Source organism: Artemia sp. Qi Xiang Cuo, chromosome 9 (assembly GCF_049724085.1).
Source record: "Artemia sp. Qi Xiang Cuo chromosome 9, ASM4972408v1, whole genome shotgun sequence".
NCBI lineage: Eukaryota > Metazoa > Arthropoda > Branchiopoda > Anostraca > Artemiidae > Artemia > Artemia sp. Qi Xiang Cuo.
The window spans coordinates 51459887-51479950 of NC_142802.1; the positions used below are offsets into that span (position 1 = coordinate 51459887).

At 35.3% G+C, this 20064-nt stretch overlaps 1 protein-coding gene across 3 annotated transcripts in view; it reads left to right on the forward strand.

Moving 5' to 3' along the window:
- The window catches only part of LOC148948775 (thimet oligopeptidase-like), a 136786-nt gene that overhangs the window by 116303 nt on the left and 419 nt on the right, over window positions 1-20064 (forward strand). For all 3 annotated transcript variants that reach the window (XM_089094671.1, XM_089094668.1, XM_089094669.1), the window contains 4 exons: window positions 1190-1417; window positions 5597-5809; window positions 15611-15787; window positions 17068-17328. In XM_089094671.1, the coding sequence (XP_088950797.1) occupies window positions 1190-1417; window positions 5597-5809; window positions 15611-15787; window positions 17068-17328 (879 nt within the window). The remainder of the gene's footprint in view (window positions 1-1189; window positions 1418-5596; window positions 5810-15610; window positions 15788-17067; window positions 17329-20064) is intronic.

The following is a 20064-nucleotide window of genomic DNA, read 5'->3' on the forward strand; positions in this document are numbered from 1 at the left end:
AATGAAAAAAGAAGAAGATAAAAGTCAGCAGTCTTGTTTTTCCAGGTCAAGCTATTGTTTTTCAAGCTGGGAGACCCAGCTTTTTCTAGGTTTTGGAGTATACCACATTTTGTCAAAACTTATATTGTTTCATCCATAATACAAGAAGAGATAGAGTCGACTAAATTTTTCATTCTTCATGCTCTCTTCTTTTATTCGGTTGTTTAAAAACCATAGTGTTCAGATTAAAAAGAATGTTTTTCAGTTTTAAAGAGTTTTTTGTGGAAACTCACATAGCTTGTTGTATTTGGTTTTTGATAATGAATTATATTTGATAACACGTTCACTGATTTTAATTTTATTATTGTTTACTTTAATGTGTAGACTACTTATATTTTAATTAGTTGAAATATTCGTTCGTATAAGATGTAACACTATTTTTATTTTATTTAATTTTTGTGCGTACATCCGTAATATTTGCGCATACATCCCTTATTCAGCGTACATATTTTATAGTATTGTTATTTTGGGATTTTTTTTCAAAATTTTGGATTTTTTTTAAGTGAATTGTGTATATCCTGGCCAGCATTCTTTGTTTTGCGTTGACATTTTTACTGAAATATTTCAAATATTAGTGCTAAAGATGGTCTAAAATACACTATTTTTCTCTTCTTTTTTTTTATCCTGCTCCAGCTTTTCACACGTTCGCCTTCTTAATATGCTTAACTTCACAAGGGTCTGCCTTGTAATATCGCCAAGCAAAGAGTATGGTATTTCGAGCATATAACTAATTCTTGACATTAGCAACAGGCAAAACTCAAGATAGAATAACAAAGGATTATGAAATAAAAGAGCTAAAAATCTGACTTGAAAGATGTATACACAATTGCTTGTCATCACTGTGTTGAAAATATAAACTAGGACTCTCTGATGGATTTGATCATATTGTAGACTTCTGAGAAAAACAACCAATAAGTAATAAAACAACTATGCAATTCACTTGATTAAATTTCTAACTCGTCCTATCCTTTTTACAATTTTTGATTCGCAAGTTGCTTTTCTCTTGCCCAATAATTTGTTTTGTTTGTTTTCACCTACATGTGATTTTTTTTATATATAAATCTATTTCTTTGATTTTTTCATTAATTACGAAAATGTGCGACAAAAGAAATTGGAGTTAATGATGAATCAATCCTCTTGTTCATTTCAGTGTGAACAATATTCCTATCCCTACAATGGAAAGATTAATTTCTGGGACACAAGATACTATGCTACAATTGTTGAAGAAACAAGGTACTCAGTTAACAAAGAAAAACTACGGCCCTATTTCCCAATGGAAAAGGTTACTCAGGGACTGTTGAAAATTTATGAAGAAATTCTTGGCTTGAATTTTACAGAAGAGAAAGAGGCGGATAAATGGCATGATGATGCTACTGTAGTAAGTCTTTTTGTTTTGCTCACCGTACATAGCTACTATTCCAGGGGACTTTCTCCTAGCAAACCTATGTTATTCTTAGGTGTAAGGCCGTGATTCTCACTTTATGAAGAGGAGGGATTTAATAGACAAATGCTTTATCCATGGGAATGACCCATCCCTTCCATCTTTTTGAAGGTAAACATATGGATATATTTTTCTATTTCAAATTCACAATATTTTTAATGTAAACCCTCATCTCAGCGTACACAGCTACTGCTCCATGTGGTTTTTCCCCACCAAAAACTTGCGATTTTTTTACGTGGGATATGAGATATTTTAAGAGCTTTAGTGGCACCCGAAATAGCGTGTGGCCGTGGCGTGGTATAAGAGGAGGAAGGGGCGAGTATCTGAGGTGAAAAATCTTGAGGCTGCAATATAGGTACACTTTTGAAATCTGTATTACAAAATTGTCACCTGTTCTTTCTCTCATTGTCTAAGTCAGGATAAATCAAATGTCCCTACTAAGCTGAATTTGCTTTATATTTTGCTGGTGGCGCGACCTCATTTAGTAATAAAGTTCTAATTTTATGTTATTCCTAGTTACCGCTTATGCCTCGGGCTTAGACAACACAAAATAATGATAATAAAAATAACACGAGGAAACATTTTATTTCCAACTACCTGCTTGTGGTGGTAAAACTCGACAAAGGGGAGTATAAAAGATGTCCTATACCGGTCATGGGTAGTCAGAGAATAGAACTTTTTTATCCATTTATTGGGATTTTGTGGGTGGGTTAGAATATGACGGCAGGGGAGAACACCTGAAACCTGATGATCCGAAAGAGCCTTTTGATTAAACCTTCTGCCCAAAGCACTCCTCTTCCGAGCCAGAGCGGTTGTGTAGGAGGAAGTGGAAGGGTCCCTTGACTATATAATTTTTAAACCCCTTTTTTAAATTGTCTATGTGCTGTGGTAAGTGCGTAGTGCCAAGCTTGGCAAGCATACTCTAAGTCAGCTCAAACAAAATGATATAAGGTCTTTGGAGGTGGGGGGGGCGGGGTTGAAAAGTTTAAGGAGAACTGAATGACCAGCTTGTGGGGTGGTTTTGCCAATATGTGATTGTTGGTTTAGGTTTGAACTGATAATCACTCCTAAGAGCTGGGTTTTTCTAAAATGAGTTTCTTGTAAAATTGATTGTAGAAATAAGGGTTCAGATTTCATGAAGTTTATTGTTAAAATTTGTGGTAATTTGGGGGTTTACCTTCTTATCCAGACCACTAGCTTCTGTATTAGCTGGTTTTGGAAGGTACAACATTAGCAACTTTAAATAAACGAGGAGAAACACCAGAAGAAAGAGAGAGGTTAGTTATGTTGAAGATGGGGTTAGAAACAAATTGACTAATTTTTTTTAAGAACATTATAACTCAAACCAAAACCATCAACAGAACGGCTACTTGGAAGCTGAGAAATTATGCAAGAAATTTCGGTATCACTGCATGGGGAAAGGAAGAATGACTTTTCTGCTAAGAGAAAGCTACTTACTCTGCTCTTTGGTGGAATAGGAACCGAAGGGAGTGTGGTGAAATACGAATTGAAGGCGCTCGCTGAAGAATTTTTGTCCACAATAGATCCATCAGCTTTTCTGTAATGACATGGGAAAGAGTTTGAGTTTCTTGCGGGAAAGAGCTTCATTAACTACAGTCCAAACCTTTCGCAAATTCCCCTTACACTCATCAATTCGACGCGAAACAGAGAGCTTTTTGGCTGCCTGTACTGAAGAAGTAAGCACATTTTTATACTTCAAAAGGTCATCCTCTGTCTTACTTTTACCTGCAGCCTTGAACAGAGACGCCTTCGTGTGTGTAGCATTGATCGAACCTCTTGACATTCATGGGCATTTGGGTGTGGAATTCCTTGGCCTCTTTCTAAGATGAAAATGCTTATCCAACAGAGCTCCCATACGACACAAAAATAAACTTGTTGAACATTCAGCATCATTAGCCTCATATATACGACGTATTTTCGACATAACACCTTTAAATTAGGTGTTGTTTTCTTAGACCACACTGCCGTTCTAAGACGAACAAATAAACTTTCAAATGGGGATAAATCTATTTATTTAAACAGTGAAAAAAAAACTGGTACAAAAGTCCAGGTATTTTGATCACATATACAGCGACCTTCTTCAGTAGAAATACTAAAAACTTTAGTATTTCTACTGTTTTTAGTATTTTTAGTATTGTAGTGTTTTTAGTAATTCTACTGAAGACGGTCGCTTTATATGTGATCGAAATATCTGGACTTTTGTACCTGTTTTTTCACTCTCTTAATAAATGGATTTAGCATATTACAATTAAAATCTCCCAAAACACAAATACGTTTTTTAGAGAAAGTCCCCACACAAGAAAGCTGATCAAGCAAATCGTAGAACAGATGTGTTGGAAAAAGAAGGGGCTTATAAAAACAAACAAACAGTATTACATGCAAGCTGGCTTTTCAGATCAATGACAAGAGAATAAACTGTCCTACTATTTGACACTACCGATGTAAACAAGGATTCAAGGTCATGCCTTCTACTAAATTCAGTATCAGATTTTATAAATAAAGAAATACCCCCTGAGCACTTTGCTACCATTCTAGGGATATGAACAGCAACATAACCATGCATATCATAAGCTATTAAATTTTCACCATCAGATAACCATGTTTCTGTTAAGCCTATTACATCAAAAGGGCAAGAGTTATCAGACCACAAATACAATTTCAGACTATCCCATTTATTTCTTATCCCATGCAAATTCAAACAAAATACATTGAAGCTATTATTTAAAGACAGTGAGGGTATAATTTTATAACAAGAATCAATGGTAGTGTGATAATTGCAACTAGGATTAACCATAGATTCAAGAAGAGGGTCAAATGTGTATGCCTCTTTTTTATCAGCACTGATTGGTTGATCAAAGATAACTGAATTAAGAATAGAAGAATTCAAAAGGAAAGAGAAATCACCCATATTTATCACAAATAACAAATGCACACATAGAAATATCAGTGGGATTGCACAAATTATCCAAAGTATTGGGCCAAAGTATAATGTGACACCAGTTGCTATAACGTGAGCTGCAAGTGTGCTGGACTGAAAAACATGTAATAGAAATCAGGCTACATGAAGGTGATAGGATCTCAAACAAACAAAGAGATATCAGTAAAATGGCTCATTTTATTCAAAGTATTGGCTCAGTTTATAATGTGGGACCAGTAAAAATTATGTGAGCTGTATGTTTACTGACATGAAAAAAAATATGATAGTAATCAGCCTACATGAAGGTGATAGGATTGCAAAAAAATATAAATAAATATCAATGGAAAGACACATGTTGTTCCAAGTATTAGCCCAAAGTATAATGTGGGTTGTAAAAATTATGTGAGCTACATATGTGCTGACGTGACAAAAATCTGATAGAATTCAGGCTACACGAGGGTGATAGGATCACAAACAAAGATAAAGAAATTATCAATCAGATGGCATATATTGTTCAAAGTATTGGCCCAAAGTATAATATGGGACCAGTAAAAATTATGTGAGTTGTAAGTGTGCTGACAAAAATATTATAGAAGCCAAGCTACATGATGGCGATAGGATCATAAACAAACATAATAAAAAAATCAGTGGGAAGGCACATATTATTCAAAGTATGGGCATAAACTATAATGTGTGACCAGTTAAAATTATGTGAGTCACAAGTATATTGACATGACAAGAATATAATAGAAATCAGGCTACATGAAAGGACATATCATCCAAACTATTGACCCAAAGTGTAATATGGCACCAGTATCGGTCGGGCGGGCAGCATATAGGACCTCTTGAAGCATGAAGCTCCATTGCTATAAGACAACTCTTGCCTAGAAATAATAAGTAGGTGTGACTTTTTTTAGTTCATAGCTAAAAGATTACTATCAAACTAATGATAAATTTTCTCAGTCATCATTTGTAACTTTAGTACAAAGGATTCTTCATATGTAGCAGATTTACCTAACGTACTGTCATCAGCGAATGCTATTAATTCTTCATGCTTATTGGATTCAGCTATTGGTGTAATTCGGGAATCATATTTCTGACATTGGCTGCACAGCGTTTGTGCAGCCACTGCTGCTGATGTTTTCTATTTTTATTTAATTTTTCTTTTTTTTTTATAGTACCGAGCAAACGATTCCGAAACCGGCGAGCTTCTGGGATATTTTGTACTTGATCTCTTCCCAAGAGATGGTAAATATGGTCATGCTGCTGTATTTCCACTAATCTCCGGTTGTCTGGATCCACATGGCAATCGAATTGTTCCTTTCTGTGCAATGCTCACAAACTTTACTAAGCCAACTTCAGATAGACCCTCACTGTTAGATCATGATGAGGTAAGTGCTTAAAGGAAGAGCTTTATATTAACTATTAGATTTTTCAAACATGCGAAATAAAATGAAACTGTCATTTTTGACGAAATTCCTTGCGCTAAGTACAGGGTGCCAAGTGGGGGGAGGGGGTGCCTCTCTAGATTTTGAAAAATATGCTTTTTGGGTATTTCCATCGGCAAAAATTCCTTTCTTTAGATTTTGAAAATAGGTTTTTTTAATATATTCTTTAAGAAAAGAACACAAAAAAAATTCCTACCCCCAATTTATCATTAATCGGCGCCTCTAGCTAAGTTTGTTGTCATTAGTACTTTTTAGAATATTTCAGGGTATTTTTAACCCTATTCTTTTTTTGTCCTACTCAACTCCTTGTATTCATGAACGATATGGGTAATTGAACAGAAAATAACATTACTCTTTGTGCTGATGACTCAACGTTTTTAGGGCCTTAGAATCAACAAAGTCTTTAGTGTCACCTTCAAAGAATCCCAAGATGGGCACAAGATTGGCTACTTGAATTCAACATTTCCAAGTACGATATCATTCACTTTGGCAGCAGCAGTCCCATCACCTCTACATATTGTTCTTACTAAAGATGGGTGCCGAAGAAAGAGACCTGTGAGTGTTGGTAGATGAACTACTGAAGTTCCGTAGCCACTGGCGACAATCAACTTCGTCAATGTATCCTATCGTAATGACAAAGAGAACCTCAACATCATCAACAATGCTACAAATCGAAATAGCTACAGAAATCGTATAAGAATGAATACATAAAACTAACTGTGTACCGAGTTATACATTAAAATTAAATTCATCTCGTAAGGGTAGCAGAGACACTTCCAACATTACGTCTTGCAAAAAGAATACAACTTCACTGGAAATCATCACTAAAATCTAAGGCACGTGTTGTGAATCAGAATATGGAAGACACATTTTAATCAAATTATTTGCCCAAGATTCAGCATTGTCTAAATAGTGGGTGTATTACCCTGTGTAAAAGGATTCAAATTCATGGATTTAGCAGTACCCAAGTTTTTCCTCTTATAATTTTATAAGGAACTCCCTATAATATAATTTTATAGTCTAGTTTTTAAGTAAATCTATTTGTATTGATAAGATATTTATTCAATAATTATTTTCTAGCATTTGATTGTTTCAACGGCCGGTGGCTGCTTTTTATCAATAAATTTCATATTATATGCTTATCTACACAAAGGCAGAGGGGAAGGGGGAGATATTATAAAGCTATTAGTTTACAGGTTCTGAAGGCAATAGGTGAATAAAAAACCTAAAGGCTATGTTTTTTTTTTCACCTTGAAAAGCCTGCAGCTAAGCACTTGATGGCTCATCTAGGGGGTAGGGGGTTAGCCCCCCCCCCCTGAAATGTTTGTCCGACTCGTAAAAAAGTAATAAAAATGCACATAAACAAATTTTTTGTGTGTTTTAAAGCTTTTTTTTGTACCCCCCCCCCCCCCACCACCACCAAAATGCAATTTAAAAAAACTAATCAATTTTTCAGGAAAAGAGTCGATATATAAGAATTTTTTTATTTTTTTTAATCCCTATTTATGTGACTTTTTTTTCTCTAAACCCTTTTTTCCAAATATATGGAAAATTTATTGTTAAACAAATTATTTAATTGTTAGCACTTATTTAGTTTTCAAAATATCTTAATAACACATTGGGGTTTGAGGGGATAAGAGCATCCCATTAATTAGTTTTAACTTCATTACTAATGAGAATGAACTGGAGTTATTCTCGGTAACAGTTAACTCTCTCAGTATCCGACTCGAGGGAAGACTCTTGGAACTAGACCCCGACGCCGCGCCGACGGATCGACCGAACGCCACCGACGAGAAGCCCGGTCGAACGCCGCCGAAGTGTCGTACCGTCGCCGGCGTGCCGCAGGCGCGCCACCGCCGGCAGAGGCGGTGGTGTTCGGTCGACGTCAAATTAATTTTGCAACAATTCTTTGTTCAGTCAACCGCAAAGTCGGAGCTTTTTCTTCTGGTGTGGTTTAGTATTTCCATTTGCCTGATTAGAAATCAAGCACTGTTTGCATTATTCACAAGTTTTCAGGTATTTCCCCAAAAACCTATGCGTCACCCCGAAAAAAAATTTGGTTCCCCAATTCCCCTAAAATCTCTCAATCATGGTGTCAATTCTAGCGATTTATCACCAGTGACTCTCCCTGCCAAATATTACTTTGCGTACCATAATTCTTCACCACTATCTTATTAATGAATTATTGTCTCATTTGTTACTTTGTAGAAGAACCCGAAACATAAAACATGCAATTGCAAATATTGCAATATACACAGTTCTTCACATGCTGACAAAAAAAGACTCATCTTCATGAAATGAGTTTGTCATTTCGAATGCAGTTTCCTAATCGCTATTTCTTACATCATTCATAGTCAAGAATTTTATTTTTAAGTTGAATAGAATTATAGAAAGCATTCACTACTATACAGCTTCAGCCTTCAGTTGGATTTTGAAATTGACAGCCGAGAGATTGTTTCTACAGTTGAATTCTAAATTTGCATATTTTTTTTTTGCTGTTTTTAGATAAGACTTTCTTAATGTTTAATACTCAATTGTTGAACCCTGATAGAAAATACAATGTTCTTTCTGAAACATTTTTACCCCGCCCCCCCCCAAAAAAAAAAAAACTTCTATTGAGACAAAATTTAGCTATAGATTAAGCTCTGTATAAGGTTGGGGAATTAAAGATTGAACCGGAAGTTACCCCAAAAATATTCTTAATAAATAAATTGTAAATTATTACCTATAGGGCGGATAGGGGGCTATCATTTTTAAATGATAATACCTCATTTTTTTTATTGAAAGCAGGGATGCCAAAAAGATAATTACTTTTTTCATTTAAAGTGGAGACAGAAGAAAATGATATCAAATTCCCTAGGAAACCATTGATATATTTTGATAGACCCCGGGCTCTCCATTAGGACTTTTTCATTGTCTTGGGTATTTTGCGATTTATCATAGACTACTGGCATAATTTGGCTTTTGTGTGTGTTCCCTTTTAATTAGATTCTTTGGATCTTATTGAATGCCGCGGCGAATCTATAACTCAGTTTTTCAGTCATTTGAGATATATCTGAATAATTTCGACATTTTTGTTGTTGTATTTGTACCCCTTTACTCATACCCTAAATTTTTTTTTCAAGGAACACTAAGCTGTTTAACGTTATTTTGTGTTTACCTAGTTAATTATTAATTAAATTATTTTTCTAATGAAAGCTGAGACGGTATCCTATCAAGGTGGTATCCAGAGGGGGGGGGGGTCGGGAGGTATTACATTTAAATGATATATCAAATTTTTTTATTGAAAGCAGGGATCCCAAAAATTTATTTTTTTTTAATTTAAAGCAGAAACGGCATCCTATCAAGGTGATATCCTGGGGGGGGGTGGTGGTAGTGAGCTATCATATTTAAATGATAATACCTCGATTTTTTTTAAAGCAGAGCTGCCAAAAGTTTATTTTTTTTATTTAAAGCAGAGACGGTATCCTATCAAGATGGTATCCAGAGGGGGGGGGGCATAGGGAGTTATTATATTTAAGTGATAGTACCTTGATTTTTTTTTTTTTTTTTTTTGAAAGCAGGGATGCCAAAAAGTTGAAAAGTTTAAAAAAATTAATAAGATTTTCGTGAGATATACTTGATACAGCACTTGCATGGTTTTGTCGTCCAAAGGGAAAGGGACATATGTGTCCAACCCATTTTTTTTCTTATTGATGAAACGGGTTTACTTTGAAAACATTCATTCATAAGTACCTGGCAAATTCACACTAAAACAAATAGGTGTGACAAAAGTGATATTGACTTACCCGCCTAACGTTGCGCTCGAGTGACAGTGGCGCCCTTGGTCCAGTGCCCAAGTAAAATTAAAAAGCCAGATCTTAATAAAAGCGTTAAGTTTGTGTGGTTCAAGGGGGAGTCTTTGACAGTCTTATGGGCTTAGGGTATTAGATGTCGTAACGTTCCTAAGTATATACCTTGGCTTAAAAAATTCGACCACCCCACAAATGATTATCAAAAATATGCTCAAATATAACAAATGTAACATTTGGAATATTATAACACTTTTTTCAAAGCTTTGAAGAAAAGCAAAAAAGGCTAAATACCCCTAACTACGCTTAAAAGCTATTTTAATAAGACACTCTTTGGAGATTTCCATGGAAATGACCATAGCATAAGCTTTCAGCCTGGGTGGGGATCAAGGAAGAGTCTTTGAGTATTTTGACCACATGTGACTTATTGTTGCGGCTTTCTTAAATTTGGTAATTTTTGTGAGCATTTGGAAATCAAAGCTTAAACTCAATAACTGATACTAAGTGTCCTAACGTTTTGCTTGGATTAAAAGTGACGAACTAGGATGAAAATCCTATCATCTTCCATGAGCTACTTTATTCTGCATATTATTTCGTTTAGTTAAATTTAAAACAGATGAGCTTTTCATATTTTATCTAAGAAAATAGCTGGCACTTAATTTTTCTTCATATCAAATATACCAATAAGTGCTTTTTGTTTCATTGTAATTGAAAATTTCTCATGTGAAGTGTTGATCATGTATTTTTCAATTTGATAAATTTACTCCTTTTAGATGCAGTTTATAATTTGACTGATATTAGGTATTTATCTGTTTATAATTTGGAATGAATCCCCAAAAGAAAAAATTAATAATATCCAAGAGAGCAGCCAGAACCAATAAAAAAGCAGCAGTTCAGCCTTAGCCTACAAGACATATATTCTATAAAGAAGCCAAAAAAACTTTAAAATCATTTTTTTTAAATTGTTATTAAAAACCAGTTTTTACAAGAAGTTTTACAAGAGTTTTTACAAGAAGGCTTTTTAGGAATCCAAAAGAGCAAAAAAAAAAAACAATCAATATCAAAGTCGCCCATTTCAACTGTTTTAAAGGTGACAAAACAGATATAGGCAAAAGGCATTAGGAAAAAATTAAGCTTCTAAGTTCAAAGTTATATTAAAAGTTTTTACCCAGATAACTGACAAATTTTGTGATACGGTACTTGAAGTTTTGTATGAGTAATGCTCCATGAAAAAAAACTACTAATTTTTATAATTATTTATGTTAAGAATACATAGCTAATAGATACTTCAACTACTCGTATTATGCAAGGGTTCTGAAACGTCACAGCAATTTCGTTTCTACCAGATTGCTACTTCTCTTGATGAATAACGAAGAAGACCAGTTTCCAGCCAGCGACTTGTGAATTTTGAACTCATGAATAGGCTTGAATAAGTCTTGAATATAAGCTGTATATTTAGAAAGAATGTTGAAAACATTAGTTTGTATGGTCAACTATGAGTACGCTGGTAGCGCACTACCAAGATCTTATCGGCGGCATGACACAACATGATATTTTTGGCCATTCCACCACTGGTCTTCCTTCATCGGCGCGGCGCCGGGGTCTACTTGGAACGATGAAAACCACTCAATTCAGTTATGTCTGAGCGACTCTTTGTTGGAGGGTCAGTCAGAAAAAGTGGATTAGTGATACATAATGGCTTCAGAACAGCAAATGTTTTGAAAGGCATATCTAAAGGTAGAAAAAAGCCAAGAACAAATATCAGACTATCTTAATATAATACCATGGAAAGAGCTTCATATACGATGTATATACTATATTCTTTTAAGCAAATGTAAATTTAGGTTCTAGACGTTTACCCCCCACCCGGCGTTTACCCCCCCCCCCCCAGAAAATACCCCCTCCCGCAGAAAATACCCCCAGAAAATACCCCCTCCCCGAGGAAAATTCCCCCCGTTGAAATACCCATCCCCTGGAAAATACCCCCCGGCTTTACCCCCCCCCCCGTGGAAAACCACGGAAACTGCCCCCCGCCGAAAATACCCCCGTACTTGTGTACTTGTGTATTATACGCCACTCACTCAAGTTTATGCTGTGTAAAACTCGAGAACAAACCGGTTTCTCCGGTAGTTTCTTTCTGCTTAGCGCGAGACAAGACAAAGACAAGTGACAGAATAGATGGTAAATATATAATTTCGGCTATATATGTGCACATAAGGGGGGGGGGTAAAGTAAAGTCAGAAAACAATTCTTACGTCATAATTTGCAGAATAATTGTACCTAACACATTTTGCATGCAGAGCCGCTGTACTATACCCCCTCCCCCCTAATGTGTAAATATATAGCCAAAATTTGTTTCTAAAGTAACGAAGAAACCGGTTTGTTCTCGAGTTTTACACATCGTAAACTTGGTTGAGTGGTATATAATACACAAGTACCGGAATTTTTCAAGGAAAGAGAGTCGGATTTCTCGCTGTTATTTGAAAAGGATCAGAAATTAAATTTAAAAAAACAAGTTTGTTCAACTGAAAGTAAGGAGCAAGATCAAAACTTAAAACGAACAGAAATTATTACGTATACGAAAAAAGTCGCCCCTTTCACAAGACCTTGCTCTTTATGCTAAAGTTTTGACTTTTTTGTCCTAATTCTTTTAGAACGATTCCTGAAACACAATGGCCGTTAATAACAATAAGCTTTGTTCTAAAATTCTATTACAAAAACTTCAGCGTAAAGAGGGAGGTCTTGACGAAGAGGCAACCCCTTTCATATACGTAATAATTTCTGTTCGTTTTAAGGTTTGAAGTTGCTCCTTACTTTCAGTTGAAAAACTTGTTTTTTTATTATTTAATTACTTACAGATAGTACTTATTAGTGAGAAACATACGGAATAAATTTTTTAACAAAGTCTATCTGCCTTAACTTTATCCTAACTTTATCTGCCTTTAAACTTTAACTTTATCGGCCATTGTGTTTCAGGAATCGTTCTTAAAGAATGACGACAAAAAATCAAAACTTTGCGTAAAGTGCAAGGTCTTGTGGAAGGGTTCTTTCATATACTTAGTAATTTCTGTTCGTTTTAAGTGTTGATGTTGCTCCTTACTTCCAGTTGAAAAAACTTGTTTTTTTTTATTTAATTTCTGATCGTTTTCAAATATTAGCGAGAAATTTGGCTCTCTTTCCTTGAAAAATTCCGGTATTTGTGTATTATATGCCACTCAATCGAGTTTACGATGTGTGGAACTCGAGAACAAACCGGTTTCTTCGTTGGTTTCTTCGTTACTTTAGAAACAAATTTGGGCTATATATTTGCAGATTGGGGGGGGGGGGGTAAAGTACAGTGGGTTTGCATGAAAAATGTATCAGGTACAATTATTCTGCATATTATGAAGCAAGAATTATGAAGCAATTATGAAGCAAGAGTTTTGCACAGTGTAAACTTGAGTGAGTGGCATGTAATACACAAGAACCAAAATTTCTTCCCCCTACGGAAAAAAACTCAAATAAAATTCTCAAATTTGGAAAGCCTTATTTTCCACGGGGGGTGGGCCCCGCCCGGCGGGGTATTTTCCGCGGGGGGGGGGGGGGGTGGATAAACGTCGCTATAGTTTTTCCCTTTTTTATCTCTTTTTTTTCTCCTTCCTCTTTTTTTTCTCCTTCTTTAGCTGATTTTAGTTTGTCTTAATTTTTTTTTTAATGTTAATAAATTCGTATTATTTTTTCGAGAATGCAGCACCTTAAAATCATTTTGTGAGTCTCGGCTTTGGCTGGTCGTCACAAAGACAACAATCCCATAATTGAATGCTCCCAGGGGACCAGCAATCGTTGAGAGCTATTGAGAATCTGTGGTTTGACTTTGAAATTTGATTGAAAAAGACCATAAAATTTTACGACCCTTTTGTCGGCCAGCCTGTGAATTAAAACGGTTAGCACCACAGGGAACTCCTGAAGCTGCCAAATTGCTTAAATGATATTTCCTTTCAGTTGATTTAGTATGCTAGAAAATGTTTAGGGACTATTCTTTCCTGAACTTTAAAAAAAAAATTATGCTCTGTTTAATCGAAAAAATTAAATTCACACTTTCTGTGATGTTTTAATAAAACAGTATTCTATCTCCGGCACATAACGGGAGAATTTAAGTGTTCTTTTTCTATGATTTTCGGGAAAGTAGATGCCAGCTTTTAGTTTTCGGTTGTTTATTCATATCTCTAATCCAAGCTCTACAAGTAATGATAAGACCACCCAATAAATTCTAAACAATATGGTCACACAAACTAAAAAAGTTTAGAGTGCATGAGATATAGGGCGATCAATACAGATCGTGGTAACGAACTGTAAGTAAGGAGTGACCCGGCTCAATAGTAACCGAAACTCTAAACGAATTTTGATACCAATAGATTTTAATGCTGATTTAAAATATATAAGTTTCATCAAGTTTAGTCCTACCCATCAAAAGTTAAGCCCCTGAGAAAATTAGCCGGATTTGCGAAAAAAAGGGGGAAACATCCCCTAAAAGATATAGAGCCTTGATGAAAATCACACCATCAAATTCACCGTATCAGAGAACCCTACTGTAGAGGTTTCAAACTCCTATATGCAAAAATGTGGAATTTTGTATTTTTTGCCAGAAGAAAGATCACGGATGCGTGTTTATTTTATTTTTATTTTTTTTTCCCAGGGGTGATCGTATCGACCCAGTGGTCCTAGAATATCGTGGGAGGGCTAATTTGAACGGAAATTAAAAGTTCTAGTGCCCTTTTTAAGTGACAAAGAAAAATATAGGGCAACTAGGCCCCCTACCACGCCCATTTTTTTCCCAAAGTCACCCGATCAAAATTTTGAGATAGCCATTTTGTTCAGCATGGTAGAAAATATAATAACTATGTTTTTTAGGATGATTTAATCCCCCAAAGCCCCCAGGGGGAGGGCTGAAAGTTATGAATTTTACCCAATGTTTACATATAGTATTGGTTATTGGGAAGCATACAGACATTTTCAGGGAGGATTTTTTCTGGTAGTGGGGGTGGGGTTGGGGGTTATGTGGGAGGATCTTTTCATGGGGAAGGGACATTGCTATGAAGGGGGCGCCGGATTTCCGGGCATTCTTTAAAAAAACGATCAGAAATTAAATAAAAAACTAAGTTTTTCGAACTGGAATTAAGGAGGAACATGAAAACTTAAAACGAACAGAAATTATTACGTATATGATTGGGTTCGCCCCCTAGTCAATACATCGCTCTTTAAGCCAAAGATTTTCAGTACTTTCATAAGAATAAAAGAATTGGAACAAAATTCGAACTTTAGCATAAAGAGCGAGGTATTGACTAGGGGGCGACCCCCACACGTATTAAAAATATATGAATATAGAAGTTCGTTACGTAAGTTAATTCGTAAGCTACGTATATTTATTACTAATAAAAAACGTTCGTAAATAAGATTAAATAACTTTCGAGAAAGCCATTTAACCAAATAAAAGTAAAATTAATATGCAAATTTTGTTTTAATTATTCATGTACGGTGAGCCAAAATCGAAAGCTGCATTAATTCAAAAACGTTCAAAAATTAAATTAAAAAAAAACAAGTTTTTTTTAACTGAAAGTAAGGAGCAACATTAAAACTTAAAACGAACAGAAATTATTCCGTATATGAAAGGGGCTGTCCCCTCCTCAACGCCTCGCTCTTTACGCTAAAGTTTGACTCTGTCTTACTGCTCTATTTTTTTAAACAATAAAAAACTTTAAATTTACTGGGACCAAAAGTAAAAAAAAAACGGACTTGATCATTATCTAAAATTTGATCCTTAATTTTGTCCTTCATCTTTTATTTCTGTTTTATATTTGGTCCCCTTTGAAAATTTTTTTGAATCAAAATTGAAACCACAATTTCTTGTTGATAATAAAAAAAAAGACATGGTGTACTGACCATTGTAGCTCTACATTTTAATATTCTGTTGTAGGTAGAAACATATTTTCATGAGTTTGGACATGCTATGCACCACATATGTTCAAAGGCTGAATTTAAGAAGTTCAGTGGTACAAGAGTCGAGAGGGATTTTGTCGAAGCTCCTAGTCAAATGCTCGAAAATTGGTGCTGGCAAGAAGAGCCTTTAAAGAGAATGTCGGGACATTATAAGGTAGATTATTCCCCCTCTCTCTCTTTTTTTCTTTCTTTCATTCTTTCTCTCTCTCTATCTTCGTCTCTTTTTTCACTTTATTGTCATTGAATCAATTTTTATATCGATCAATTTCCTGTGAATGAACGCTGCTATTTAATTTTTGATTCCATTTTATTAAGAAAAAAACTATGATAAGACAATGGTCGACGAATGATATAATTTTCAGATATGGATGGAGGTACCCACGTATGGTGGGATGGGGACCCGTGCTGCTGTGAAAGCTCGAAATTATCGCAAGTTTTCTTATGGTTTCTTTTATTTTCCAAGTAATCTGCCTACTATGTGTCTATTTTTGGATGCTATCCTCCCCCGCCTGTCCCCCATCCCCCTCAAAATAATACATCAGTACGCGTCTGTATCAGAGGTAAATGCGGTTTTCGTTATTTCTCGGAGTTTGCACAATAAAAATGCTTATTGTGCTTATTAAAGCGAATATTTTCGTATGCATGGGCTTTAAAGTGTCCTGAGCTTGTCTGAATGGGATGATTAGCAACATCATTTAATATGCAAACGGAAATAAATTAAATGCCGACTTTCTAGACGAAAAAAATGTCATAAAAATTAGAAGCTAATGTTGATTACAGTTTTTGGTTGTTAATTTAAGAATCAAGTAGGTTGAGTGGAGAGTCGCACGGAAAACGGAATGTTGGAAAATTAACCTCCTTAATTCATTAAGGAGGTTAATTCACTGCTCATTTCTTTATTTCTTGATTTATTCTTATTTGCGTTGTTATTATCTTAATAACAACCCAGGGCGGGAAAGGCTAGTAGTTATGGTAAAGAGATAGATTATTAGGTAAACATGGATTGATAACTGTGGTTGAGTAAATGATTTTGGGGTTGAAATATGGAAAAAGTTTGGTATTTCCGTACAGAACTCTGTTGTCTCATCCTAGGGAACTGAATTTGTTTGGAATTGTGTTGATGGTTGAAATGAATGGATTAAATTGAATTGTGCTCAGTAACTCAGAGTGTGTCCCATATTTTAGGCATGCTTGGCATGCATAAAGACCTTTTGTAAGTGCGAATATGTTTAATTTTAAGTCACGAGCGGCGGAGCATGATGGAATGAGAATGATTGTTTTCTTCTCGTACTGCCTGTAGAGTAGGCTGTTTTCATTACTGGACAAATAAAGATGGCTGTACACATTCATACCTTGAGCCTAAATGACCAATGCTGCATTGTGTAGTTTTTGTTATCACAAAAAATTTTAAATTTCATATATATTGTTTTTCAGACTGGGGAGCCATTACCAAGTGATTTAATGGCAACACTGCGTGCGTCTCGTTTAGCCAATGCGGCTGGTTTTAATCTTCGTCAAATTATTTTGGCTACATTTGATCAGAAGGTACATACAGAAACTGTGACGGATACTGAGAAACTGTTTTCAGATCTTTATAAGACCATATTGGATGTCGAGACCATCCCTGGTACAAATTTCGCTGGAACTTTTAATCATCTTGCCTCTGGCTATCCTGCACAATATTACGGATATCTGGTAAGAACTCTTATACTAGAATTCTATTATTCTACGAACATTCTTGGAGCTTTGGAATTAGGGTGGGGCTGAAAAGGAAATAATCATTTTACTACTATTACTATTAAAAACTCACCGCAGCATCAAGCTGCCTAGGCCAACAGAGCTACGCACGCTCCTCTTCCATCTCAATCTGTTCAAAGTCTCCCTCTTTACACCCTTTCAGGAAGTTCCCATTTTACTTAAATATTTTCCTACGATTTCCTCTCACCCTGACCGAGAACGACCTGCTTTCCGTTTAGCCCTAGGCAGTTGGCTAAAAAGGACAATCTTTGACAATCTGTTTTCTTCATCCGCAGACCGTGCCCTAGCCATCTCAACCTTTGTCTCATTATAGCCATAGGAAAAGGGGTTGAACCACACTTTTCATCTAGCAAATATTCCTGTTTTTGGCATCGCCCATGTTTCAGAGCCATATTTGACCACTGTCATCACTCTAGCTTCCTTATTCCAATCGTGGTTCGTAAACTTATCTTCCTTTTCTTACAAACTGTTTTCAACTGTGGTTAAACACACTGGGCCTTGGCTATTCTACTTTTAACACCTTCACTGCACCCACCGTCTTTACTAATAACACTACCAAGGTAAATGAAGCTGTCCACTTGATCGATCTTTTCCTTACCCATTTTCCCCTTTTCATCTTCACTTATTCCTAGCCTTAGCGACATAATCTTCTTAACATTGATTTTTAAACCTATTCTAGCATCCTTAACTCGGAAAACCTTTAAAGGTTCATTCATTTTGCTCACACTTTCATCTAGGATGCTTAAATCATCAGCATAATCTAAGTCCAGGAAAGTTTTACTTCCCCATACGATTTTGTGTTCTCCCATTGCCTTTCCCGTGCTCCTTAAGACAAAATCCATCAAAATGATCCATATAAAAGGGGATAGAACACAACTCTGCTTAACTCCTGGTCTGATACGAAACCAGCTGCTAACCTCATTTCCTACCTTAACGGCAGTAGTGCTATTCTTTTAAATAGCACTAATCACTTTAATGTATTTATAAATGAAATTTTTCCTAAGCATTGACAATTCGGTATCTAAAAATCAAGCACCAGAGTGTGAGAAATTTTCCATTTACTTCAAACCTGCCGTTGAAAATTGTACTTTTTTTCTTGAGTTTTTTTTGGTAAATCGGAATTTAATGAATTGGTGAAAAAAAGATTGGGTTTTATCTACAAATTTTTATTTTGGAAGCCGTGGACTTTTGTCCAAGGTTTAAATGCTGGCTATCACCTTTCTCTGTGTCAATGCTTAGAAAGAAATATCTGTTGCTCTGGTGCTTGGTTTTTTAGGTTGTGACATTTTACACGGAAAAAATAATTATTTTTTTTCACCAAGTTCGTTCGAAATTTCTGCATAATCCAAAAGCAACATTGTGAAAGTACCGTACGTAAAAGGGGAGGGGGGTGGGGGATTATATTTGAATTTGTTCAAAGGCAATAGCAAAGGTTTTTTTTTAAGAATAAAGTTTTTTCTAAAAAAAAAAAGACCCTTAAATAATGAAAAAGTAGCACTAAGGAATTTTTGACAGCCAGAGCCGTTTCAAGAGTTGATAAGATTGGAAAATAGAGGGTATTGTGTGTTTCATTTAATCTTTTTTAAATGCTTGTTTTATTTTGCAGTCAGTGTTGACTTTTGTAAAATAGCTAAAAATTTGTAACAAAGCCAATTACTTATCTACCCATTTAATACATTTCTACTAGAATGAGGAAATGTTCGCTGTGGAAATGTCAAAATAGTATTATTATTAGAGATGACATTATTTAGCCCTTCCCAAGGAACACACGTGATTTTTCTTGTGTTTTCTGGTCCTTTAAAAAAGAACGGATGATCGTTCATTTCATTGTAAATTAAAAGTTCGCGTGTCCTCTTCCAAAACCGAAACCGATCAGATGACAGTCTGACGACCCTTCAGTGCCTCGTTTTATCCCTGCAGCCCTTCAAGGCACAGGATCAAAATTTCGATATAATCATTTCTATCAGGGCGTTGAAGATCCAAAAAGTATGCCTTGAAGGGTAACATGATACTTTTAGTCCCACAAGCCAGAGTCTCCAATTATAGAAATAGCCCAGATTAAGCAGTCTACAGCTGAATTTTAGTAAAAGAATTTTTTTTAGTATTAACAAGAATACCACCTCCAAATGCATTACAAACCCGGTATAACGAACAGAAATTATCTCAAACATGAAGGTTGACAGCTGCTCCCTTCTAACCAAACATATTGCTTCTAAAAATGCCAATTAGAGATTCGAAAGTGCTATTTACCCATCATGTGTCCATGCTTTTTAATGAACTGAAATTAAAAAGAAAAATAGTAACGAAAAGAATTATCCTTATTAAAATAGTAGGACTAATTATCAAAAATCCATTTTTAAATATTTTCATTTTATCTGAAAGCTTGATTAGTAAAAAATTCACAATTCAAAATGTATATTGTTTTCAGTATAGTGAAAATGGGACGTAACCCCAACTTTGGATAATGAATCAGGGAGGTGGCAGCCCACCTCTTATGTCTTGCACTTTGTATCTGGTTTAAGTTTCACTTATTATGTGACTTTTTCCTGGTCGCTCCAGGTTTAAAATATTGCTATTTAATTTCCTTTAAATATTATTTTTTGTTTACAATAATATATTTTTTTTTTGTTCTAAAACACTCAATCTTAAAAGTTCAAAAATAAATTTTGAACT